The following is a 25,536-nucleotide window of genomic DNA, read 5'->3' as shown; positions in this document are numbered from 1 at the left end:
TAGATAAGCACTGACATAGGTATGAGGATTAGAAAATGTAAAAAGAAAATGAAAGAAAATAAAAGGGAATGGGAAAAGTCATCGAACGAGAAAAGGGAATTAAAGTCTCAAAAATCCTGTTCGAGTTAGCTAGCCTTTTTGACATCTCTAAAGCTCTTTGCACGAAACGAAACCAATTATCTTGAATTCGTGCTCGGCTAGCACAAGATCCGATCGCAACGATGAAACCTGAATCCCTCTAAAATGATTGCACCAACTCGTTCGTTCGTTCGTCCGTTCGTTCGTCCGTTCGTACGTAAAGAATACGAGATTCAATTCGCCATAAAGAAACGAAACGACGATTATTGTCGATAGGATGGATATTTTTTTGCGTTCAATCACCGAAAGGGATAATAATAATTTTTCAATTGAGATATATCATCCTATGACATTGTTTCTATCTTTTTTCTCTGTTCTTGTATTTTCTAATAACAAATTGTATAGCAAGGTAGAACACGTTACGATGGCCGATTATCGTTGGCTTTCAGTTGCTATAAAGCAGAGGCACAATTGCCGCAATAATGTTTCGAACGATGGAACACCGGGCAATAACGAATTTATGATTAGTTACTGGCGTTATTGCCCTGATCCACGAGTAGTATATACGTATACGTGATAGGTATAGTTACATGTGCTCAACTCTGCACTACCTATATGCAAGTAGTACTAACCTACATGCTTAGAATAAAAAATAGTATGAAGGATGATATCGATCCAATGAAAGTTTTCTTGTTATAGGTCATCGTAGTAGAAAGATAGCGATCTTCACTCCGGAGGATGGGAAACTAATAATGAACTGCCCAGAATGCGTTGCTACAAGATGGCCCGGAGGACATCCGCCTGCAGCTCGTAGGATTTATCGGTAGTAGTATCACTTTTCGATGATGTTATGTAGTACAACATTTCAAACTAATTAAACGATTCTCATTTTGTTTGATTAGAAGAAGATTTGTTAAAGGGATACTATTTCTTGAAAGGAAAGTAAGAGGATAATCTCTGAATAATCATGCGAGATCGGATGAAAAGTTTTCTTCCAAGTATAATGAGTCAATTTCGATGCTACACTAGCATTTAAACTTCGCATATCTCTCTTTCTCTAAAAGAGAGAAAGCAAAGAGGTCGTCATAGCAAGTAGAGCGAGGAATTTCAGGAGATTATCCTCCTACTCACTTCGTGCTCGTGTAAAATGTCAAGCAAAACGTTTACATATACAAATATACCTATATACCACTGCTATTTATCCTTGGTGTATACATAAATCATGATTCAAGTTGACTCTTTCGTCGTGGTTGGTTGGTTGGTTGGTTGGTATCTTGAGATACCACGAAATTCTAGTTTGTTGACTATAATTTATAATATGTCTTATAGAAGATCGACGTAATCGTGAAATATTCAACAACCCTAACGATCCATCCAGTCACGCGACATTTTTATATGAAATTTGAACACAACTTTACGATAGTGTCATTTTGTATGCAGGTTAAGAGTGGTTACAGTAGCACCTGCAGCTTTTCTCGCGGTCACTTGCTTGGCAAGCATCGGAGTTGCCCTGGCAGTTGCATTTCTCGCATTTAATCTTCATTTTCGAAAACACAAGTAAGCCTCTAAGATCTATAATGTTTCGTAAACGTCGGAAAACAAACAAATGGAATTATAAGTAAACACATGTATGCTCGCAGAAGTATTAAACTATCGAGTCCCAGACTAAATAATATGGCTGCAGTTGGTTGCTGTCTCGTTTATGGTGCGGTTATACTACTTGGACTTGACAATGCAACACTCCCCAAAAGCCATGATTATTTTCCATCCGTGTGCACCGTGAGCATCACTTTTCTACAAACATCTCATTTATTTCCAATCAATTCATTGTTATATTTTCCTTCATAGGCAAGAGTTCTTCTATTATCAGCTGGATTTTCTTTGGCTTTCGGTTCCATGTTCACGAAAACCTATAGAGTTCATAGGATCTTTACAAGAAGCAGAAGTGGAGTCGTCAAAAATAAGGTTCGAGTCGATTTCTAATTTCATGTAGAAATTGAAATGCATAATAATATGATCTTATAATTCAAATATAAAACGGAAAGAATAGATATTCCTTTCACCTTTTCTCTTGGATGGTTCTAAAGCGATTGATTCGATTAAATCCGATGTATAGAATAAACCACACGTTTTAAGAGAGGAAAATTCATACAATTAATGTTTATCTTTTGAATTAACAAAAGGCTCTTCTCTCTTTTTCTATCGGCAAATAAAATCAGTGTTAGCATCCATTGATTTTATAACTTGGGCTTGCAATCATTATACATATGTTACAAAAGTTGAAGATAAACTAGAACCATATTAGAATAATTAAATAAAATAAATAAAAATGATCGATTTTGATCTTACAAGAAGTAATATTATCTGCTATGATTCATGGACGAGGTAAATTTATGATTCCTAGCTGCTACAGGATACTCAACTGATAAGCCTAATTTGCATACTGCTCGTGATCGACGGCCTGGTGGTGACACTCTGGGTGACCTTGGATCCAATGCAACGTCATCTGCGTAACTTAACCATAGAAATGAATTTGCAAGATCGTGGCATCATCTATCAACCACAGGTATAGGAAAATCTCTGAAAAGTACATAAACGTAAACGTAAACGTAAACGTAAACGTAAACGTAGGCAAAATCTTTCAAATGATTTTCCTACGAAGGAACAAGATGCAAGTTCCAGTGGTGTCCCAAAAGTAGCCGCAATAACGCTATTCGTAATTACCTTTAACGATCCGTAACCAATTAACTCGTTGCCTTTGCTTCTTCTTCCACGTAGGTGGAGGTATGTCGTTCACAGCACACTAATGGCTGGCTGGGTGCACTTTACGTTTATAAAGGCTTGTTACTCGTAGTCGGTGTCTACATGGCCTGGGAAACAAGGTAAGCTTTCAGTACAAAGATTGTCGGGATCGAATTAATCCATATTTTTCGATTTATTCTTCTTCTTCTTCTTCTTCTTCTTCTTGTTCTGTACTTTTTGTGTATGAATAGATTGATTTAAAAAACACTTAGGATGAATCTAAGTATTAACCGGATGTAATAATTGTCGCTATTTCGAGCGGAGATTTAATCGCTCGCAGAGAATGACGAGCGTACTATGGAGAAATAATCCGTAGCAATTTAGCTAATTAATTACATTGTTCAACGATGGTATCAACTCCAAATGGGATAGAATTGTACGAAATGTGTGCCACTATAGATAAAGATAAAAACAATGGGATATTATTCGGCCTCTTTAAGGTAAATTCATATTTCCTCGTTGAAAACTGCTATTAACGTTTTGTGAATGCATCCGAGAAAATGGAAAATTTAATGAAACAATTCAAATGCTAACTGTAATCTATACACAGACCAACACGTTTTCTACACGCTATTTTTGTCACGAGTCAAAAGATTATGACAATTTTCAAATTTAATGGCCAGCAAAAATTCTAAATAAAAATAGGAAAATAAATATTTGAACGATTGGTAGGAGAAAAAAGGCGTGTTTTGTGATAGACTTAGAAAAATCTAATAGACGAAAGGAAATAGAGGAAAGAAATTCGATCGTAGGGTAGAAGGTAGAAGGTAGAAGATAGAAGGTAGAAGGTATATCGGAAATGCAGAAGACGTATAGGAAGTTTCCTTGAACGATTCGAGTGACAAAGAAAATCGCTCCTAGTAGTACGATTCGAATCAAACGAGATTATAAAGGATTCTCTCTCGGAATTCATACTTTTAGAGAAAGACAAGATATTTCACGTAACCGAATCGAATCGAATCGAATCGAATCGAATCGAATCGAGAAATATCTCAAAATATAAAGTTGAAAAAAAAAGAAGGAAAAAAAACAGAGAGAGAGAAAAAATAAGAGAAAATTCTTTTCAGACACGTGAAGATACCAGCTTTGAACGATTCGCAGTATATTGGCATGATCGTTTATTCGGTAGTGATAACGTCTGGTATCGTGGTCGTGTTAGCAAATTTGATGTCCGATCGAGCAACCTTGGCCTTTGTCACGATCACTGCCCTGATCCTGGCCTTGACAACGGCAACTTTAGCCTTGCTCTTTCTACCTCAATTGACAACCATTCTAGCTGGAGAAAGAGCTGATCCTGTTGTACAGAGTCTCGGCTTGAAGATCGAATGCAACACAAGGAGATTTGTCACGGACGATAGAAGGTAAGGGAGCTTGCATTTCTTGCTTTTCTCGAAATCGAATTTAAAGAAGAGACTGGTGAAAGATGGAAAAGCCTTTAGATAGGAGGAAACGGGTAGCTAAGGCGACGATAAGAAATCAATTGTAACGTTAGCCAAGTACACACACAATTGGTCTTAAAGACAATAAACGTTATCGCATTCGACTTAACTCGAATCGACGAGTTCGTACGAAAAAAGAAAATAGCGTATCGGATTTGGCAAATAAACAAAACAAAAAAAACAAAAATCCAACTCCCTTTCTTTTTATTTTCTTTCTTCCTATATTTTCTTGTTTTCATATTCTCTTTTTTCTGTTGGCCTTTATTTGAAGCCTCGAGGAATGTCGATCAATTGATCGCTTGATCAAAGAAAACGATGCCCTTTCTTCGAAACGTGTCCCTTCTTTCCATGCAAATCAATGGAATAGGAAATAACAGTGCCTGGCCTCGTTTGATGCAATTAACGTGATTCCGCAGAGAGCTACAGTATCGAGTAGAGGTGCAGAATCGAGTTTACCGTCGCGAGATGGCTCAGTTGGAGCTAGAGTTGGCCAGATTGGAAAAGCAGTTGGCCCAAGAACCGGTCGAACCATCTCACGCTTCTTCCAGTACTTCGATTCCACAACGAAATCCGAGTATCGGGGGTGGCTTACCGTTATTGTTACTCAGCGTTCTCCCATCGGTTATTCCGAGGGCCAGTTGGCCGTCCGCCGATCCTTCCGGTAAGAAACGATACTAACAAATTTATCTTTATCGGGACTTAGTCGTGCAAAAAACAACAACAACAACAACAAAGAAATTAACAAAAGAAAAAAAAACATATTTTGCACGATGAGTCTGACTCATTTCGAGCAGAGAAGGAAGGAATCAACGTTTATATTAATGCTTTCTCGCTTCGTTCGTTCCTCCGCCATTCAGGTGTCAGAGAAAGGTGATGGAATTTCGTTTATTGCACGTAATGCTTTTATAACGAAAGCCTATGTTCACTTGCTTGACGTTACGACACATAAGAAGAGATATCCGTAAAACGATGACGTCGTCGTCGTCGTCGTAACGTGTTTCAATTTTTAGAGTAGAAACAATGAGACTTTTTCAAGCTCGTGGACGTCCGAGTATGCATGAAAAAACGTTACATTTTTTTATTGATTTTTTTGTTCTCATATTTTTTTGTCCCTTCCTTCTTTGTTTCTTTCCTTTTTGTTCTCTCTCTCCCTCTCTCTCTTTGACCCTCATTTTTATGATAAATCGAAGAGGGACCGTGTTTTTGGCAGCTCCACTTTCCATCATTCGTACTCGTTACATTAACGACAGATTGCACATTATCCAAATAGGGAATTTACAAATCCTCCAAACAAGTAAGCAGCTGCATTACGTAGGTCTATTTTATTGTAATAATACGAATAACCCGTTCATACTTGTCAAAATGTAAGTGTTGTGAAAAATCGTTCGAAAAGGAAGAAGAGAAAAGAAAAAGAAGCTTGAGAGAATAAACGAAAGACCGGCTAAGTTATTTCCTTAATATATCATCTTGGATATCGCTCTCGTTAATATTTCAAAAAAGTCTACATCTAAGAAATTTCGTCGTACGTTGTTACCTCAAGGGATCGTACCTCTTCTATGAGTACAAACATCCAAGTTGTAGCAAGGAGAAAATTGTGCAGTGTATTATTTGCATGTCAGATGCTCTTACATGTCGGATACATCCGTCATGCATGACTCATGCTCATTCTCATCGCTTATCTCTTTTTTTTCTTATCACTTGCCCTTTCTTTTTTCGAACTTGTCCTCTTCTTCTTCTTCTTCTAACTACACTTGTAAATTAATTCGATCATTATACAGCATGAAATTGCAACAGTTTCTTCATTTCTCTCTCTCTCTCCCTCTCTCTCTCTCTCTTGTACACTATTTATGCTTCTTGGGCAAACCTACAAATTGGTTTAGCAGCATCCCTTATACGTTATCGTAAAAAACAACATTTAAGTTTGTTTCTATGAGATATCGATTGACATCTGGGTCAACAAATAGCAATTTTTCCAAGTAATAGCAAAACATATTCGTGAAAAGAATCGTATCTGTTACGCGTCGGTTGCACGTTTCCACGAAAAATCTTACTTCTACAAATAAGTCGATTTTTTGTTCGATTTTGTTTTCAAGCGTCGTTTAATAGATCAATTAATTTTGGAAACTTTTGATATTGTTGTCAACAAAGCTAACATCTATCCGTAGTCATTAGAAATTTGCATCGTGCAAACTTATAAACGAAATTAAACGTAATAAAGGAAAAATAATAAAAAGAAGATACAATACACAAGTATTCTTCTCCTTCCTCTTCTACTTAATTTAGTTTGCTTGACGCTTTTGCGATGCGCTCTTTCACCCTTTTTTATTGGCATAAATACATTTTGTAACGGAAGGACGTTTAGTTGAATTTTAGCCTGACTAGAGAGAAAGTTGACAAAAGTTGACGAAAGTTGACGAAAGTTGACGAAAGTTGCATTCCCTAAGCATTCTTCCGTTGCCTGCGTTATAATTCAAATCGCTATTAAAGAACGAAAGCATCGCGCGATGATCTCGCTCGATACGGGTTATTCGAGGAGTTGGTGTTGACCCGACCCCTTGTTGAAATTAGGCATGCGCCGCGGTACCGTAGCGTTTAGCAGTCAACCGGATCTGGAACCGGATGGTCCCAGAAGGAGCCTAGCCGACATTTACAAACTTCATCGTCGCAGAGAGACCGAGGGACCAAATCGTTTGGGCGTTTTCCAACGGCTCTTCAGCCTTTTTGGCAGCCGTCCGAGTAGTAGAAAAACATCCACGGCATCGTTCACAGGTAAGTCCTGCTAATTATTTTCAAGAAAATAGTACAAAGTTGAACTATTATCATCTCCAATAAATCGTAGCAAATTGAATTTTCCTATGCACTTTTGTTCCTATGCACCATTGTAGTAGCAATATTTCTGGCAAGATTGATTACGATAGGCTTCGTAAGGTCAATCGATATCCAACCGAAAATGATTCATTATCATTTTCATCCTACTCTATATATGGTGTCGTTATTATCAAGAGTAATAACCGTATTTAGGTGTAGCGTCTGCGCTGAGAGTCCACATGGGTTATATAGCTGGTCTAGTACCAGGTGCTAAAGCCGCATCAACCTGCCAAATGGATGCACAAGGCTCAAGGCAGTCTCATCCTCGATGTGGTTCTGGCCCGATAATTAGTATCACTAGTGAGGAAGACCGCAGATTAAGCTTCGGCTTACGCCGTAAGGAAAGCAGCGAACCGAGAGTGAATTTTACTTTACCGCCACGTGAGTTAATCTCATTTAATAAATACATCAATCAATCAAATATGATTAACAATCTAAATGAATACCAATCAATTTCAAATCAAATTTACAGAAATTAGCAATAATAATGAAGGTTCGTCGCGAGAAAAAATTCGTGGTTCGCCTAGATTTCCTCATCGAATAGTCCCAGCAAATAGTCTAAGTACCATAACACCTGGACTATCAGCGATCAGACCTCATCGTTGGCACTCGATGGAAGATGCGAGGAGATCTAAAACAACTTCGACGCCTCGTGGTTCCTCCTGCAGTCCTCTCTGCGATGTTTGGGCAACTCACGAAGTTGGCATACCTCTCAGCGAATTGGGTAAAAGTGTGAGGGGTAGAAAACCACCGGAAAGTTTAACATTAACAATAAAGGCCGACTCTAATATCAGTCCCGACGATGCCAAATTGGGAAACGATTTGAAAAGACTCTTTCGAGAAAGTGACGTTTCTAGTGATGTCAGTCCAATTGAAACTGAATTGTCTTCAACACCGACAAACTTAAAACTCTCTAATACGATAAACGACGTAGTCCTGAAAAATGGCTCTCGTTCTGGTTCCACGACGTTGTTGACCGTTCAACAAGAACAAGAATATTGTCAACCTACGAGCCCTAAAATTCTCATTGCTAAACAACTACTTGACAACAAGGACAAGGTTCTTCGAGATCCTTCGTCAAACAACGATCAAGGATCTACCACCATCTAATCCTCATCGTTTGTGTTCCTTAGTCATCGTGCCAAAGGAAAATAAATGGGTTACCGGTAAGAGTACGCTCGATCAATCGACGTGTTTGATTTTTGTATCCGTATCGCGGAGGGACCAAGCTTCTTCCTTCATTTTTCTTCATTTTTCTTCATTTTTCATTACAACTTCAACTATCCTATGCTTCGCTTCTCTGGACTGTAAAAGACGTTAACGACCGTTGTAACAAACGTTGGACGTTGGACGTTGGACGCAAATTTCTAACTATATATATCTTCAAATTCTCGACAACGTTTCCAATTATAAAATCTTACCAAATGTGTGTCTCTCGATTATAATAAATATAAAACAAATACCTAACAATAATAAAAAAGGAAAAGATAATATTTTCTTGCTACATATTTTTTATACGTCCAACGAGATCGGGTAAAACAATAAATAAAAAAATTGTTTCACGTTCTTTGTAAAATCTGCCAAAGAAGATGAATGATGATCCCCTTTGAAATGATTTCTCACTAATATGTAAATGTTCATTGAAATGAACCTACCCCCTCGTTCCCACCTTCGACAATTATTAATTACTGTTTAGAATAAAAACCACTGCTGTGTTAATAAATGTATTGTTAAATATCTCGAACGTAGTCAAATATTCGTATAGGTATATCATTTAGGATGAAAGATCGTTCAGTTGTGAACTATTGTTCTGGAAAGAAACAAAAAATGCGATATGTGTCATTCAATGAAATTTATTATTAATTCTAAGATATCTAACAAATCATCTCCACTAATCAAGTAAAAATCATTTATTAGGAAGACTAAAATGATGAATGAAAAACTAGGAAAATGATTGATTGATTGATTGATTGATTGAAGCACGTAAGAAACACCGAAAATACTCTTACAGGCCCAAAATCAAAAGTGTTCAGTGCCCTAAAGCCCCTTTTTCTCCAGTACCTGTATTCACGTACGACGCGAATATATCTTTCCAAAAAATATGAATTATTATATTGATATTTTCATGCCATAATTAAGATATATCTATCTAATACAAAAATAAATATATAAATAATATATACGTGTGTATATTGTATATGTGCGTACATTATATATATATAAGATAAGACATACATATAAAAAGATTAAAAAGAGTTCGTACCTCGAACATCTTTGTGTCAATCATTGAAGTCTTTAACTATTGTAATAAGCAATAACTGTCATTGTCAAGAGCGAAGTAATAAAAAAATACTATATATATTCTATTTACTATTTGACTATTTGACTATTTTCAATCATCAACGTGGAATCTTGTTTTTTGTTTTTGTTTTGTTTTGTTTTGTTTTGTTTTGTTTTGTTTTGTTTTGTTTTGTTTTACTTAAGCATTTTACTTAGAAGAAGTAAATCTAAGGTAAGGGGTCACAAAGTTTCTATGATATATACTTTCGTACTTTCAACTATTTATACCTTTAATCATTTATTTATCGGGATGGCAATGCTTTTCGCGCTACATGACTAGTGTCAATTTTCTAAGGCCAAAGCACATAATAATATAAATAACAATTGATGATTTTGAATATTTGTAATTAAGTATCAAGCAACATAAAATGAAGAATAAAATTATTTAAACATATAGTGTATAAAGTATATTATTAAGAAGAGTATTATACGTATAAATAATTAATAAACAATTTTTATTTATTATATGGGTCTATTTTTATCTATATATAAATAGAGATGTGAATAGAGATTTCTTCAAATGTTCCAATTTGTTATATAATATAATTTTCCTAACTCTTGTATTGCTTTGTAAATTAATGAATTACTAAAAAAAAAAAAAGTCTATAAAGCTAATTAGAGACGGATTAAAGAAGAAGAACGAAAACAATATTAAATTTCATATAATAGCACCTTGAATTATCAAATATAGAGATATATATCATATTTTAAATTATATTGTTAAGGAAGACAATATTTGAAATATCACTACAGCAGCAGCAGCAGCAGCAGCAATATTAACAATTTATCTAACTATGCCAAATAATTAATAATTATATTAATAGTAGCCATGATTAGAAAATGAAATTTGATAGAAATGTCTTCATAAAATCTATCAATGTTAAATAGAGATTTTTATTAATATCTCTTTAACACAATGTCTTTTTTATTGATAAGAAAAATTGATTATTTAAATAATAAATTAAATGAAATGATTCATACAGTAAATCAAAGTAAAGATTTAATCAGACTATATTTACTGACATTGTTCAATATCTAGAAATCTATCTAGAAAACTAAGAGATATATAACGTATAAGTAATTATACTAACATAACAAGTGATATCTAATATATCATATTTTACAGTTGATCTATAGATGTGTTTGAAAACATTGTAGTAGTTAAAAATGTACAATTATAATAAACTCTTTGATAGAGTTATTATTTGCCGACAATTTAAGAATTTGTACAGATCTTCATCTTCACATGCTAGATACTTTTAACGAATGTACAATAAATTATCTACAATTATGAACTTATGAATAATATCCTTGAAATAGAAAAAATATGAACATACTATTTTACAAAAAGTTTAGCCTTTAATCATTGGGCTGCCTCTTCTATCGTAGCCTAAAATAATAAATAATAATATATTATTGTACTTGTATATGATGTATCATTTGAAAGTATTAAGAAGTTAGTTGAAATGTGATAGATTAACTTACATTTATTTTTTCAAGAATTGTATTCGATGGATTATCCCGTTTCGTAGGTTCCTTTGTACTTTCTTTTTGAAAGCTTTTCTTCTCATCGTTAATAACTTTGACATTTTTCTCGGGACTTTTCAAAGCATTTTGAGCTTCTATTCTCTTGCGATTAAGAAATGCCATACCATGTACTCGGAGGTGTTTATCAACGGTAGCTTTATCTTCAAATACAGCCATGCATACGTAACATTGATTAGCTATCATCGCTTTAGTTTCATTTTCAAGATCATCAATATTATCCGGCGCATATGAGGAATTTTGATTCATGTAAGAAATAGGATCTTCTATTCCATGGAAAGCTTTCAAATGCATCTGCAAACTTGGTGCAACAACAAAGTTTTCGCCGCATTCTAAACACACCAAATATCTACCTTTGATCCTATGATTGGATGCTATATGTTCTCTTAAGTCTGACATGTTTGCGCATCGTTGATTGCACTTTCGACATATAAAATTACCCTCTTCGTCTTCTATGGATTCTTGTTCTACATACAACCCCAAACCAAATGAATTATTTGAATCTGTTTGTTTCTTTGCACTCCATCTTCTTCTTTTTTTTGAAATTGGTACTACCGTTCCTTCGGATTTACGCTTTTTATTATTCAACAATTCCTTATAACCACCATTAATAAATTCAGGAGTTATTCTTAATAATCTTGGCGTTACAACTGATAATTTACATTCCTCCGAATGTTTGACATTAAAATGAATACTTATAATAGGCCAAGCAGTATTTATCAGTTCACCGCACAAATGACATATGTAATCTTGATGCACGTCCTTTGAATTAGTTGGACCATTTAATGCTATTCGCCATGGTCGTCGTTTGACATTACTTTTTACTTTTACATTACGATTTCCATTAGATTTTTTAATTTTATCTTCTTGCTGATGTCTACTCTCGAAAAAGTGCTGAGGAATTCGAATTAAAGGTGGTGGCTTTGGTATCATTTGGTTTATATCATCATCATCATCATCATGATGATTTATGTTTATTTCATTAGGCGTTTCTATTAAAGGAGAAAGTGTGCTGCTATTCATTTTCTCAACTACAAGTAATTTGGTGGCAATATTGTCAACAACACCATTTACTTTTTCTGCTTCTGCTTCTGCTTCTTCTTCTTTTTCCGAAATAATACTATCATTTGTTATAGATTTTGCATTAGTGATGCTTCTTCTTTCCTCCTTTGCAGAATTACACGTTTCTTTTGACTGATCATTTACAATAGATTTAGATGAATTTTGTCTCTTATCATCATTTGATTGTATTTCCATGTTAGCAGCAGCAATATCCGACGAACATTTTGGATCTTTTGACAAAACATCAGCCATTGATCTTACATCTAAAATTTTCGGTAGATTATCTTTTTTATCAGTGTTTAAGTAAACAATTGAACAATCCGTATTTTCTAATCTAGCATTCAACATTTTCAAATTCGATTCGATTTTATTATTCGATATGGTAGGACAAACATTGCCTTCGTTATTATCATCCGAAACTTGTTCAAAATCTTCTGATGCAATAGTTCGTGTATATATTATTTTAGGTACCATTGTATCTGAGCATAGACTTTCATTAGAATTTCGGACTTTTTTCAATCTTTCACAACTTAACGGCTCGTTTGGTTCGTTTGGCTCGTTTGGCTCGTTTGACTCGTTTTCTTTAAATAAACATTCATACAGACTAGATGGTAAAATATCTTTCAATGTTTCCGGTTTAATAATCTCTAATAAACGATAGAGGTGTACTATTTGAAAATGTATTTTAAATTGCATCATAAATTGTTTGCTTTCGAGATTATAATAAGGACAAAAAGGACATTTCAACCATATTATTTTTCGTACACCATAATGTTTCTCCAAGTGCATCATATATTTTTCATATCGATTAATACATTGGCCCAATTTGCAGATGATCAGTCTTATTGGTTGAGATTGAACGTTAATAGATGAATGTATTTTGTCACGATGCCTTTTATATTCATTGTACGTATCTAATACCATATTACAAGTCTCGCATGCTATCTTTTTACTACTATGCATAATAGCAAAGTGCCTCGCTATAGATTCCGTATCTTGAAAACCATCTATCTGACATATTTTACAAGAAAAAACACGCTTTTTTAACATATGGAAACAAAAAGACCATGTATGCCCTTCGAGTAATCTAAAAGAAGGAAATCTGCGAAAACAATCAGGGCATGCGTATGGTTTTTCTTCTCCGTGAAAATTCTGATGTGTTAAAAATCGAGTAACGTTACCCTGATAACTACGACATTGTTGACAAAAATGTTTGTAACATGAACAATATAGGATATCATTTTCAGCTGGTTTAGAAAATCCCGGAATATAAGTTTTGGGTTTCATGACTTTACTGCACGTGGCGCATCTGAAATTATTAACATGTTGACATTTTGATTCCCAATCATTCGATAATATTTCTTCATCGTTCCATACATCCTTCACATCTTTTGATTCGTTCTTACAAGACTCGAGTGCATCCTCTAATGCTATTTGTAAATTTTCAATTGATTTTAATGTATCTTCTATTACTTTGTAATCTACGAAATTCATAACAGTGAGAATTTCTTTACGGACATTCTGCAAATGTCGAATACGTTCCAATAATTCGCTACAATTCAATTGTCGAAATTCGTTCAACATATCTTGTCTACAATTTGGTATTGTTACAGTTGTAACTACGTTCAATTGCTTACTACTACTCTTCGCTTTTTTTATATTCAAATATATTTCTGAATTTTCGGCTCTGCGAAATGACAAAACTTCACACAATCCATCGTTATTCAATAAATCCAATATAGATTGTTTAAATTTCGGTTTCAGGTAATGTCTGGATATCTCTGATGTATCTTTTTGTATGCAAACGCTAGTATTTTGTTTTTTCTGAATTTCACAACTTGAACTATTTGATAATTCCGACGAAGATGGTGATGGCGTAGGCAAAGAAACATTTTGTTCGGCCAAGTTAACATATGTATTTTCAAGCAAAGATAATTTCGTCGTTATTCCATTTTCATTATTATTTGACGATGAATCAGGCGATGTAAACGTACTAAATTGATACACATCATTTGATGATGTACGCGTCAAAATATATCTTCTTCTCCCACTTTCAAGAAAAATCTGATTAGGAGATATTGTTTTATTAGACTCATCTGTTATTGTTTTTAAATTATCTGAACTCTTATTGTCCCCCAATATTGCACTATTACGTATATGTAAAGGTACCGCCGTTACATGATTGACTTTTTTCTTAATCCCATCCATATCTTGACCAACAAATACAATTTTATTATTCGAAAGATAAGACGAAATTTGATTATTATTAACAAGTGCATTCATTTTAACAGTGTCTTTATCTTGGAATGTTGCTGAATTTAAATCATTTTTTATAGTTGATAAATGTTTTTGCTTTTCATATTTCTGATTGATTTGATGCCCTTTATGAGATAAATTAGGCAACGAATTAGTAGCATTCTTACTAATTGAATTGTTCATTAAATTATCACCACCATTCTGCGTAGTGATTACAATGGTGGATAATTTGCCACTATTACTACATTTGTGGGCAAGATCTTTTTGCACATAACTAAAATCTTTCTCACCGATAATGTTAGATGATTTATTAGGTGAAGATGAAACAGGAGTAGTACTATGATTAACACTTTCTTTTTTCGACCTTTTTTGCTTACTTTGTTTTTTCGTTATCGTTGATTGCACATCCTTATTCTTATTCTTATTCTTATTCATATAATGCACATATTTCGAATTAATCGTTTTATTATGGTGTAAAGAATAATCTATTAATGAGTCATATGTATAACACTTATAAGTAGGTCCACAATTTACAAAGGTAATATCAGTAGGAGTAGAAGGATTACCTTCATCCTTAAGAGTATTTCGACTGGACGACACTACAGGATTACTAATATTTTCATGACTATCTTTTTCATTGGTTTCTGATGCTACTTTACTGAGTCCCGAAGTAGAGGATTTGAAATGATTAAGTTTGTACAATGAGTTCAAAGGAACCAAGTCTGCATCTACTTTAGCTACATCTAAATGAAATAAATTCCTTCCATTATACGTTTTGATGATCTTTGTAATAGGATTATCATTATCGTCGTAGTCGATATTATTTTCAACTATCTTCCACCAATTGCGATGAAGTTTTTTAGCTCTTAACCAATCCATGATATGTACCCTTATCATGAAACAATATTCGAAAAGTGCTTCACAAGCAAAATCCATTTTAGATGTCCAATCACCCTCCACATTTGGTAATGGCATTAACATAATATCACATATGTTGACTAAAGATATATTATGCAATTTCAAATGTGCAAAAAATTGACACTGATTATAAAAGACTCTAATAGTTCCCATTTTTTGATGTTTATGAATACCTCTCTTTTTCATATACGATCGCTTATCGTTGTCCATATTCAAACACAAATTACATGGTGTACTATTATTAGGTACATGAGTGCACACCGTTAAGAAACATTTCTGACACCAAAATCCTAATATCCAACTGTGTCGCTGACTATGGTCTTCGAAACTGCTTTTAAACCAAAAACTAAGACACAAAGAAATTGATTCAATCCATTTGTTAGATATAGAACATATTTACACTTTATATTTACTTATAGAATAAAATAGCTCAAAAATAAGATGTAATTCTTACCAATCTTTGCATTGTTGACATACGTATACTAAATCAGACTCTCCATTATCACATTTTAAAGAAGCTGGTGCTTTTAAGGGCACATATGGTATAGGGTGCAACTTAAAAACAGCATCTCTCACTGCTGCATGATACTTTATTCCCCATTTCTTATAAATTCTATGTGTGCTACGGAGTGTGATATTCCGATTGTTACGTTTCAAGCTAGGAACAGATTCCTAAAGCATCAAAAGCATCAGAGATCAATAACATCATTTAGTAATGTTAATATAAATAGGACAATCAATTGCAAAGACAATTAAACTAATTCACATGTTGATAAGTATACGCATATTAAACAGCTAAATATAAAATAAATAGATATTACGCGTATACCATATTTTTTATTACTATTACTATTATTATTATTATTATTATTATTATTATTATAATTATTATTTTGTATATAAATTTTAATATAACAAAGTACCTAACATAAGATCACATATATATATATATATATATAAGTATCTTGTTCTCTTACCATTTGTAATCTTGATTGTGTATCTCTCATACTTCTTCAGAATAAGTAAAATAAATTAATACATTGTTATGAATCACAAGATCAGCCATGACATGTTTTCAACTGTTTGTTGCTCGGTCGATAATATAGAAAACAAAGGCGCTAATATCGCAATATTGAATTATTTAACACTGTGAAAATATATTGCAAAACACATGAAAATAATTCTTATTATCTTTTAATTAATTTAACATTTGAATGAATAAACCAAAAGAAAATGTTTACCTAAAGTATATTAATTACCAATATTCATTGATACATTATTACAGGTGAAGTGGTCTTCTTCAATGGTTCATTCACAGATCCTGAACACTAAAAAGATTTTAAAGAAGAATATTAGATTATAAATACAACATAAGAATATACATTAATAAATTCAACGATATACAACATAGATGTACAATATTTAACAACTGAGATATTATAGGTTTTGATGATTCTAATCATGGCAATTAATTTACATGATTATTACATTTATGAACATAAAAGATAAGTTTTATAACATTGAAGTTTGTTATTATATATACTTATATACTTTTACTATTTCATACTATTTTACATACAACAGTACTATAATATATAAAACAGCTCTATACAACAAGAATAAAATTGTTTAACAATAGTACAGAAATAAAGAGTATCAATACTCATAATTATTATTTTGGTAAATTGATATATGAACAATTTTACCTTATATAAGATATATAATTCTTAAACATCCAGATATTAGCACTTAATCATTCAGAAATAATAAATAGTTTAGAAATTTATTATATTTTCCTACTTGAAATTTATCTCAAAACTATCTTAATAATCTAGAATATTCAATGAACATATTTGACCATTGACTAACCTTCTTATGATAAATTTATAGATGTCGCTATAATATATATGTAACTACAAATATTTATTATAAACTTTATCACATATTTCAATATATCAATATATCAATATATAACACTTATTGTTAAACAATTGAAAACTTTGTTTTCTTTTAGCATTTCAATTCTTTTAGCATGACAATAGACTGTCTTGAAATTATTTCTCAAGAATGGAATTAAATCATTTTTGCGTGTACTTTTTCTTCTTCTTATTATTATTATTATTAAGTATAATATTCTCTATTGAATAAGAGATAACAATCAATGTTGAGATAAAAATAATGTTTAATCTATAACTATCTTTATTGTGGACTTTATTGAAGACTATCTATGTTGAATATACTCAATGGTTACTACTAAAAAGGTTGCGCAACTATTGGACTCTACTGAATAATGACTTACTACGAGTTCAACCCGTTTACTGGACGTTTGAAAGAATCTACAAGATTTCAACCATATTATCCATTAGTAAGTAATCATTGAAATATATTTACCTTATATTTGTATCATTTTCAAATAATTGATCATTTAGTATTTTATAAGAGAATTGACTTTCTTGTAAATAAGCTCCATCATTACTGGTGACAATTTTTTGGTGTTAAGTATTTTCTATTGATTTATATTATTTGTTCAATTGTTATCAATTTGTCGTCATCATTAAGTAGAAAACAATCAAAGTATTCGATATTTTCTACTGTGTTTTCTACTTATAGTTCAAATGTTAATATTTCAATTGTTTTACAGTACTCGCCATATTTATTAGCAGACGACATAATATCGATCACGTAACAAAATGTTCACATATGATATACTTAATAATACTCGATCATGCATTATTATATATTAGTATTTGTATGTAATTTATATCCTATATTGATAAATGAATTTGATTTTTGCAGAAACCTAGTGCATTAAGTAAAGTAGAACAAACATTAATTTGGGACACTATGAAAACCAAACCAGCAGAAGTTAAGTCAGCTGCTTCAGTTTCATCTAGTAGCTCATCCGTTGATCCTAAACTTCTTGAAAAATATAAATTTTTCCAGGTAAACTCTTGACATATTTATATTAAAATGAAAAAATACCTTCATTTGATGTAATTATATATAAAATGATTGTGTTTTTTGTACAGAGGGATATCCATAAACCAGTTTACTTAATGGGAGGAACAAAAGATAAAATACTGTTTGGCATAACAATTGCTCTAACATGTTACATTGCTGTTGATACAGCAAGATTTTTGTATGATCTTTCAAAGAAATAAAGTATTAAATAAGTGAACATTATGTAGAGATATAGAAAAATATGTAATGAATGAATTATGTTGTGTTGAATATATAAAGTAAAATAAATAGACAGAAAAATCTGTTGAAGATTTCTACAACTAATTGTGTTCCTATCTTATAATAAAATATCTTATAATATATTATTTTGACTATCCTCTTCCTATTGGAATCAATCCTATTACTATGATAACGAAAAAAATATAAAAACTGGACATAAAATAATATATGACATACATATAAAGTTCTATAGGATTATGACAGTCAAGTAGAGCACACTCTATGCTGGTGGCAACGTCAGTGTCAATGTCATGTTGGATTAGAAGAAATAATAATATTAGTTGTAAAATGTTAATAATTAAAGAATGAGTTAATAATTAATTAAATTGATTTTAGACAAATGAATTTGGATATTATATTTAACAAAATATTTCGTTGCATTTATGATAAAGATAATATGAAAAGATAACCTAACCTTGTAAACATCATTGATAAACGAATGAATAGCAGCAGCAGGTGATTGCATTGAATCGATTAATAATGGATGACAATACTGTTCCAAATATGATATTTCATCCGATAATATCATCAATACAAAAAATTGCACTTTATGAAACAAAATCGGTAAAATGATTCATTCATTTTCAACTGAACTCTTGTAAGAGTTAATAACAAAAATGATTGATATTTAAAATGATATTGTAGCGGTTTTATTTAATGGGATCAAATAATACGCTGACACGATTTCGTGTATTAAAAATAGATCGGATGGAACCAAGGGAACTTTTTGTTGTTGACGATAAAAGGGAATATACTCAAGATGAAATACAAGATCTTGTTAATATGATTGATATGGGTAATCGTACACGTATAGGACAACGCAATAACATTGGCGGTGTTGCACGAGTTGTTTCAGCTTTTGGTATTGTTGGTACGTTCAATATTTACCTTATATTTGAAATATAATAAAGGTTCTAGTATGGTGTGTTAAGAATTTACAATGTTTATCATCATTGCATGTACATGCTTCTGTAGTCAATATTTGGTATGGTTTATAATATTTTTCTCAAATTTCTACACTTTAACAAAATCACATTTATTGAGAGTCAGTCATTATCACAATATCATTAAAACAGTATTATTTGAAATATGATAGTCTTAAGGTACATCATATATTATTACATACTACATTTATAAATGCAACAGCTTAGGCTCCTCAGCTTTGCACATGATTTTTTTTTTTGTGGTTTTCTTTTATTATGACACAATTTATGAAGTATTATTGAAGTATTATTGTATAAAATTATAAAAAGAAAGAAAAGATCTACCAGTATAATATAATGATATCATATCAGAACCATTATTAATTATAATGTAAAGAACACAGCTTATTTACATATGCTTGCTAACAAAGGCAGCAATAATAAAGAATCCAGCACACATATGTCAGAGGAGTCTGAGCAGCATCGGTCAGAAAAGCCGATGCACAAACCGACAAAAACTAAATTCACCTGGAAGAATATGTGGCAGAGAGATACTTTTCCCAGGCTAGTGTCAGCTTTCGGTCTTCTTGGTAAGGCTCATTGCAGTTTTTATTTTCTGAGCCAAAAAACGACAAATATTTTCTCTTTATTACTATCATCTTGATTTGATCAACAATTATAAACAATGGACTATTATAAATACTATTGTTTTCTATGAATTGTAATAATAATCTAGTAAAATAATCATATAGACATTTTTTCATGATGGTTCTAATTATTGTTAAATACTATATTGTATTATAATATTGAAACAACTGCTACATTATAAAGATAAGATTCACTATGAATAATTATACATAATTATGCACATATAATTGATAATAATATAACATGGTATGTATGATAATTTTTTCGAGCATGGCTCTCTATTTTTTTATTTACTTATCCACGCATGACATTTTGTCAGCGATGTAATCATTGGTAGATGAAGCATGTTCTGATGCACAACGTGTGGGATATTTAACAGCAAATCTAAATAATGATATATTTATTGTTATTACAATAAGAGAATTTACAACTTTTTGAGAATTTGTATTAAATGTTTATATTTTTATCTCACATTTCTCTCTCTCTCTCTCTCTTTTACAAATATTATTTATTATTAATTAACTTATTGAAGAAATCTTTTGTAAAAGGTTTTATACGCTTCCTGGAAGGATATTATATCATTCTTGTAACTAAACGTCGTCGAGTGGCAGTTATTGGTCATCACACAATATATAAAATAGAAGATACTTCAATGATATACATTCCCAATGACACTGTTCGTCTCTTTCATCCTGATGAACAAAGATATGTCAAGATGTTTCAAGGTATTGATTTAAGTAGTAATTTCTACTTCAGTTATTCCTATGATTTGACGCACACTTTACAATATAATATGGCACCGCCAAAGCACATTAAATTGGACATACCTAACAATGCTAATGAAAAGGAAGATGATATAGAAGAAGCTGAAGATTTTTTTAACATGTGGTCGTTCCATAAAAACTGCCACCAAAGTGATAGGTTTGTAATTAGAGTTTACACTTAGAATAAAGACAAAACAAATGAACAAATCTTGACGACATCTATCTTATTATATTCCTTGACAGCACAAAGGAAAAATATATTGATTATGCAGTGCGCAGTAATCCAAATCGTCGATTCATATGGAACTCACATTTATTATCACCAGTGGAAAAAGATCTTCATAGAGATTGGATTTTATATGTTATACACGGTTTTATCGGACAATCAAATGTTAGCATCTTTGGGAGATCTGTATATATCGCTTTAATAGCTAGAAGAAGTAATAAATATGCAGGCACTAGATTTTTAAAGCGTGGTGCAAATTTTGATGTAAGTTTTCTACTTCTCCTCTATTTATATATATTTTATATATCATATATGTGAATCCCCCTATATGTATATGAATATTAAGGGTGATGTAGCAAACGAAGTAGAAACTGAACAAATAGTTCATGATTCTGGTGTGAGTTCTTTAAATAATGGAAGATTTAGTTCTTTCGTGCAAATGCGTGGCTCAGTTCCTGGCCATTGGAGCCAAGACGTTAGCAAAATGGTTCCAAAGCCTACAATCGTTTGTGATTTAGCTGATCCATTTGTAGAAACAGCTGGTAAGAAATTGATTTAATTATTATTTTATTCGTGTGTGTGTTACACATATACACAAATATTGGTTCTTTTGTAGGAGCACATTTTAATAAGCTTCTTAAGAGGTATGGATCGCCAATTATAATATTAAATCTTGTTAAAAAACGTGAGAAAAAAAACACGAAAGTACATTAAGCGAAGAATTAAGTACGGCTGTGAAATATTTAAATCAATTTTTACCACCGGAACACCATATTCAGTACATAAGCTTTGATATGGCCAGAATGCTCAAACGGTAAATTATAATAATTACAATTTGATGATCATACAATTGAAATGAAAATATATATAATAATAATAAATGATAATCAAATGATTTTTGTACAGAAAAGAAGTCAATGTTATGGGTCGTTTAGCAAATATAGCCCACAATGCTGTCTTAAAAACGGGTGTTTTTCAATCGCATAATCCATATTACAGTCAACGAAATTTATTCATGCAACAACACAGTAATGCTAAAAAAGTTCATAAAACAAATTCAAGTTGTGGACTATCGTTTAGTTCTTATGACGTGAAAAATTCTCTTAATAATTCATTCAAAATAGATTATAATAATTATTTAAAAAGTCCTAACACTTTAGAAATACCATCAACCGAATGTAATAAGACGTATGATTCAGAATATTTAGAAGATCATGTAAAGGATTATTTTGCAAGAAAGGGAATACCACAAACTGGAATTATTAGAACTAATTGTGTTGACTGTCTAGATCGGACAAATACAGCTCAATTTGCTATAGGCAAATGTGCTTTAGGTTTTCAGTTATGTGCTTTAGGAGTATTGGAAAGTCCTAAACTTGAATTTGATTCTGATTGTGTAAGAATGTTGGAAGAATTGTATGAAGATCATGGCGATACATTAGCCTTACAGTATGGTGGATCTCAATTGGTACACAGAATCAAAACCTATAGGTAGGTAATAAACACAAATTTTCATGTAATTCGTCGTGTCATAGTGTGTCATTAGGAATAATAATAATAATAATAATAATAATAATAATAATAATAATAGTAGTAATAATAATTTGTATTTGTAAATTTAGAAAAACTGCACCATGGACTAGTCAAGGAAATGATATAATGCAAACATTGAGTAGATATTACAGTAATACTTTCAGCGATCAAGAAAAACAACATACAATTAATTTATTTTTAGGTAATGAAGTATTTCACTGGGCAAATGACTTGCAATTACAAATACTGATAGTATACATGTTTTTCTAGGTCTTTTTATACCAGAAGAAGGTAAACCATCGATATGGGAATTATTAACAGATTATTATCTTCACCATAAGCCTGCATGTCAATATCTTCGCAAAGGAAGATTACTTACTCAATGGTGGAATAAAAATGTATTGAAATGTTTACCATATGCATTCAATGAAGTAACTAAAACTTGTTCTGAAATGATACAAGTACAAAGTACTTACGAAGAAATGATTGATATTTATTATGATTATCATAGGCCTTATGAATTATCTATATTTTTGGATTTATATGCATATATAATAAGTCATTCAGTTAGAGATTTCATGCCTCATTTTACAACAAGTTTTAGTCCATTTGCTGTACGTATAAGGCCAGGTAGAAGAAGAGAAGAAACTGGTAATAAAAATTTGAATATGAAGAATCCATCTATGACTGGACAGAGTAGTACAAGCAGTACAACGTCTAGTGCAAGGTATACTTATTATTTTTGTGAAGAAATTTCATACTACCTACCTACCTACCTACCTACCTACCTACCTACCCTAATTTGTATACTACCAATTTTATTTGACATAGTTCAAGCGAGGATTCAACTTCCGACGAAGATGAAAGTCATCCGCAGATGAATGACTCACAATTATTTGCATCTAAAGATAATTCAGAATTAATGTCCTTTGAATGTTTGTTTCCGTCAATGAAAGAGGTATATGGAATGCAGCCAGAATATCCAGCAAGAAATGATATTATTCTCTATAAAAGGTAATGTTTTTTTCTCAATTGTTCTATTACGCTTAGTATTTAATAATGTACTGTTGTGTACTGTGACTGTGACTATGACTGTTTGCTTTTGCAGATTCGTTTTAATAGGACGTAATGCAACGTATCCGATAGATCAAACAAAACTTCGTTCAAAACTAGTGCAGCAAGCATCATTTCCAGAAAACCCGCAACCACCAACTGTTACTTCCTTACCATTTGTCAAAGAAGCAAGCATAAATATATATGAACAGTATGTTAAGAGAGCAAAGGTAAATAATTATTATACATAAAGTCAAATGTTTGGCAACTTTGTCTTTTAAAAAATGATTTCTTTCAAATAGGTTGGTGGTTCTATTCCAAATTCTAACGATATGAATCTTTATAAGAGTTATGCAAATCAAGAAGAATTATTATTAAAGTTAGTACGTGCAAGTAATTGTACCTAAAGAGAGTTTTATTTTAATTATTATATTATAAATTTTGATCAATTATACAATATATAAATAAAATATTACTCATTTGAATCTATGATGATAAGTTTTTATTGTAATCCGTTATAAGAAATACACATTTTCGTGATTGATTAATCAATCATGTTCTATTGATAGAAAATGGAATATGGATAAAGATGGAAATTCCAATGTCCAATTTTCCATGATTTGAATAAATAATGGAAATAGTTTATTTTAGCTTCTTCTTTGGGCGGATGTTATTAGTGTGTCCACATTTCTTTTTACGGCAGTTAGTTGCACGTGGATGAAGACGTGCATAGCATTTCCTGCAGATCATTTTATCGCAATTATATTTCTGCGCCAGAATACGAAGGGTAGGTTCGATAACTCCACCTCGAAGACGCAATACCAAATGAAGCGTTGATTCTGTTCGATAAATAATATTTCAGATATTATTTCAGATATTATTATATAACATAAATGCATAAATGCATAAATGCATAAAAGCATAAATGACAAATCATATGAACATAATATAATATGATATGCGATGAATGTACCTTTTTGAATGTTATAATCTGACAAAGTACGACCATCCTCCAGCTGTTTACCAGCAAAAATAAGTCTTTGCTGATCAGGAGGAATTCCTTCCTTGTCTTGAATTTTAGCTTTTACATTTTCTATAGTATCGGATGCCTCTACTTCAAGGGTAATGGTTTTACCCGTAAGGGTCTTTACGAAGATCTGCATCGTGACTTACCTAACAATGGATTACAATAAATATTTTTATATAAAATTGGATACTCTCTAATTGTTTGTGTTACTAATCCTAGACGATTTGTATCAATTCTATGAACATGATACCTTCCAAATATTATTTCTCAATTATTCTCTTGATTATTTTAATATTTCTTTTATGATGATTTATTAGTTGAGAATATAAAAAGAAAGGTTGAATTTTTGGGATAAGAAATTCACTGTAAACTTGAAAATTTAGATATTACGACGATTTAGTTAACAGCATGTGTTATTGGCAACGTGCCGTGATGCAGTTGTTTTATAACACGTTTTTGTTTCGATAGATTTTAGATTAAGGAAGGAAAATAATGCTGCATTAATTACGTCTCGTTAAATACAATTTTTTTTTAATATAAACAAAAATTCTATGAGAGAGAGATAATATTATGAAATAATAGTTAAGATTTAAAGAATTATATTCTTACCGTTTTAACAACGTGCACTTCAGAAAAACCTTAAGTAAGAAAATTTTCTATAAACGATAACTTACGTTATCGTTTCAACGATTACTCTGCCATCTTACGAATTTATTATTCAATTGAGTGATTTTGATTTTGATTGGTTAAGCCAATTCGCTACTTACAAAGAGAAAAGTATGCGACTTCAGCGACAGCTTTGAACAAAATATGA

The 25,536-nt window shown here is 31.8% G+C and overlaps 5 protein-coding genes across 13 annotated transcripts in view; 3 read left to right on the top strand and 2 right to left on the bottom strand.

The window, feature by feature from the left end:
• The window catches only part of GABA-B-R3 (gamma-aminobutyric acid type B receptor subunit 3), a 48,068-nt gene extending 38,508 nt beyond the window's left edge, over positions 1-9,560 (top strand). For 6 of the 7 annotated variants that reach the window (XM_015329246.2, XM_015329243.2, XM_015329247.2 and 3 more), the window contains 11 exons: positions 778-901; positions 1,519-1,635; positions 1,719-1,857; positions 1,927-2,043; positions 2,483-2,644; positions 2,857-2,960; positions 3,948-4,241; positions 4,736-4,980; positions 6,888-7,088; positions 7,341-7,568; positions 7,660-9,560. In XM_015329246.2, the coding sequence (XP_015184732.2) occupies positions 778-901; positions 1,519-1,635; positions 1,719-1,857; positions 1,927-2,043; positions 2,483-2,644; positions 2,857-2,960; positions 3,948-4,241; positions 4,736-4,980; positions 6,888-7,088; positions 7,341-7,568; positions 7,660-8,297 (2,369 nt within the window). In that variant the 3' untranslated portion in view covers positions 8,298-9,560. The remainder of the gene's footprint in view (positions 1-777; positions 902-1,518; positions 1,636-1,718; positions 1,858-1,926; positions 2,044-2,482; positions 2,645-2,856; positions 2,961-3,947; positions 4,242-4,735; positions 4,981-6,887; positions 7,089-7,340; positions 7,569-7,659) is intronic. The other variant, XM_015329249.2, reaches the window with a different exon arrangement.
• Positions 8,398-17,990, bottom strand: LOC107070763 (uncharacterized). 3 transcript variants are annotated; one of them, XM_015329257.2, is made up of 6 exons: positions 17,700-17,990; positions 16,550-16,636; positions 16,286-16,455; positions 15,763-15,980; positions 11,013-15,654; positions 8,398-10,917 (listed from the first exon to the last, which is right to left on the bottom strand). In XM_015329257.2, the coding sequence occupies exons 3-6, from the start codon at positions 16,313-16,315 to the stop codon at positions 10,891-10,893; spliced, it is 4,917 nt and encodes a 1,638-aa protein (XP_015184743.2). In that variant the 5' UTR covers positions 16,316-16,455; positions 16,550-16,636; positions 17,700-17,990; the 3' UTR covers positions 8,398-10,890. The 3 variants fall into 3 exon arrangements, with proteins under 3 accessions (XP_015184743.2, XP_089030867.1, XP_015184742.2); XM_089174741.1 differs by lacking the exon at positions 17,700-17,990 and adding an exon at positions 17,178-17,369; XM_015329256.2 differs by lacking the exon at positions 17,700-17,990 and adding an exon at positions 17,015-17,169.
• On the top strand, positions 17,513-18,589 carry LOC107070764 (uncharacterized). Its single transcript, XM_015329259.2, has 3 exons — positions 17,513-17,673; positions 18,105-18,251; positions 18,338-18,589. The coding sequence occupies exons 1-3, from the start codon at positions 17,599-17,601 to the stop codon at positions 18,467-18,469; spliced, it is 354 nt and encodes a 117-aa protein (XP_015184745.1). The 5' UTR covers positions 17,513-17,598; the 3' UTR covers positions 18,470-18,589.
• A 161-nt stretch (positions 18,590-18,750) lies between these two features.
• On the top strand, positions 18,751-24,184 carry FIG4 (polyphosphoinositide phosphatase FIG4). Its single transcript, XM_015329260.2, is given in 14 exon segments — positions 18,751-19,112; positions 19,194-19,419; positions 19,903-20,061; positions 20,668-21,040; positions 21,127-21,373; positions 21,456-21,651; positions 21,726-21,797; positions 21,800-21,923; positions 22,016-22,600; positions 22,732-22,844; positions 22,913-23,369; positions 23,474-23,656; positions 23,751-23,925; positions 23,998-24,184. Coding segments are annotated over 14 exon segments (3,099 nt in total). The 5' UTR covers positions 18,751-19,028; the 3' UTR covers positions 24,103-24,184.
• Positions 24,181-25,462, bottom strand: RpL40 (ribosomal protein L40). The gene is made up of 3 exons (XM_015329262.2): positions 25,332-25,462; positions 24,669-24,868; positions 24,181-24,534 (listed from the first exon to the last, which is right to left on the bottom strand). The coding sequence occupies exons 2-3, from the start codon at positions 24,856-24,858 to the stop codon at positions 24,338-24,340; spliced, it is 387 nt and encodes a 128-aa protein (XP_015184748.1). The 5' UTR covers positions 24,859-24,868; positions 25,332-25,462; the 3' UTR covers positions 24,181-24,337.
• Positions 25,463-25,536: the final 74 nt, after the last annotated feature.

Source organism: Polistes dominula, unplaced genomic scaffold, assembly GCF_049000335.1.
Source record: "Polistes dominula isolate Pdom_NZ unplaced genomic scaffold, Pdom_raw_medaka contig_16, whole genome shotgun sequence".
NCBI lineage: Eukaryota > Metazoa > Arthropoda > Insecta > Hymenoptera > Vespidae > Polistes > Polistes dominula.
Note: the sequence above shows the minus strand (reverse complement) of the source record. Positions and strands in the feature narration are given on the sequence as shown.

Excerpts from the sequence above, each read along its gene's own strand:
- LOC107070764 (XM_015329259.2), top strand. The coding sequence starts at position 17,599 with ATGACTTACTACGAGTTCAACCCGTTTACTGGACGTTTGAAAGAATCT. Across the intron at positions 17,674-18,104 it reads TTCAACCATATTATCCATTA|AAACCTAGTGCATTAAGTAA; the intron begins GTAAGTAATCAT and ends TGATTTTTGCAG. Across the intron at positions 18,252-18,337 it reads AAAAATATAAATTTTTCCAG|AGGGATATCCATAAACCAGT; the intron begins GTAAACTCTTGA and ends TTTTTTGTACAG.
- LOC107070763 (XM_015329257.2), bottom strand. The coding sequence starts at position 16,315 with ATGAGAGATACACAATCAAGATTACAAATG. Across the intron at positions 15,981-16,285 it reads CACAATCAAGATTACAAATG|GAATCTGTTCCTAGCTTGAA; the intron begins GTAAGAGAACAA and ends TTGATGCTTTAG. Across the intron at positions 15,655-15,762 it reads TGTCAACAATGCAAAGATTG|TTTTTGGTTTAAAAGCAGTT; the intron begins GTAAGAATTACA and ends TTTGTGTCTTAG.
- RpL40 (XM_015329262.2), bottom strand. The coding sequence starts at position 24,858 with ATGCAGATCTTCGTAAAGACCCTTACGGGTAAAACCATTACCCTTGAA. Across the intron at positions 24,535-24,668 it reads AGATTATAACATTCAAAAAG|AATCAACGCTTCATTTGGTA; the intron begins GTACATTCATCG and ends TTTATCGAACAG.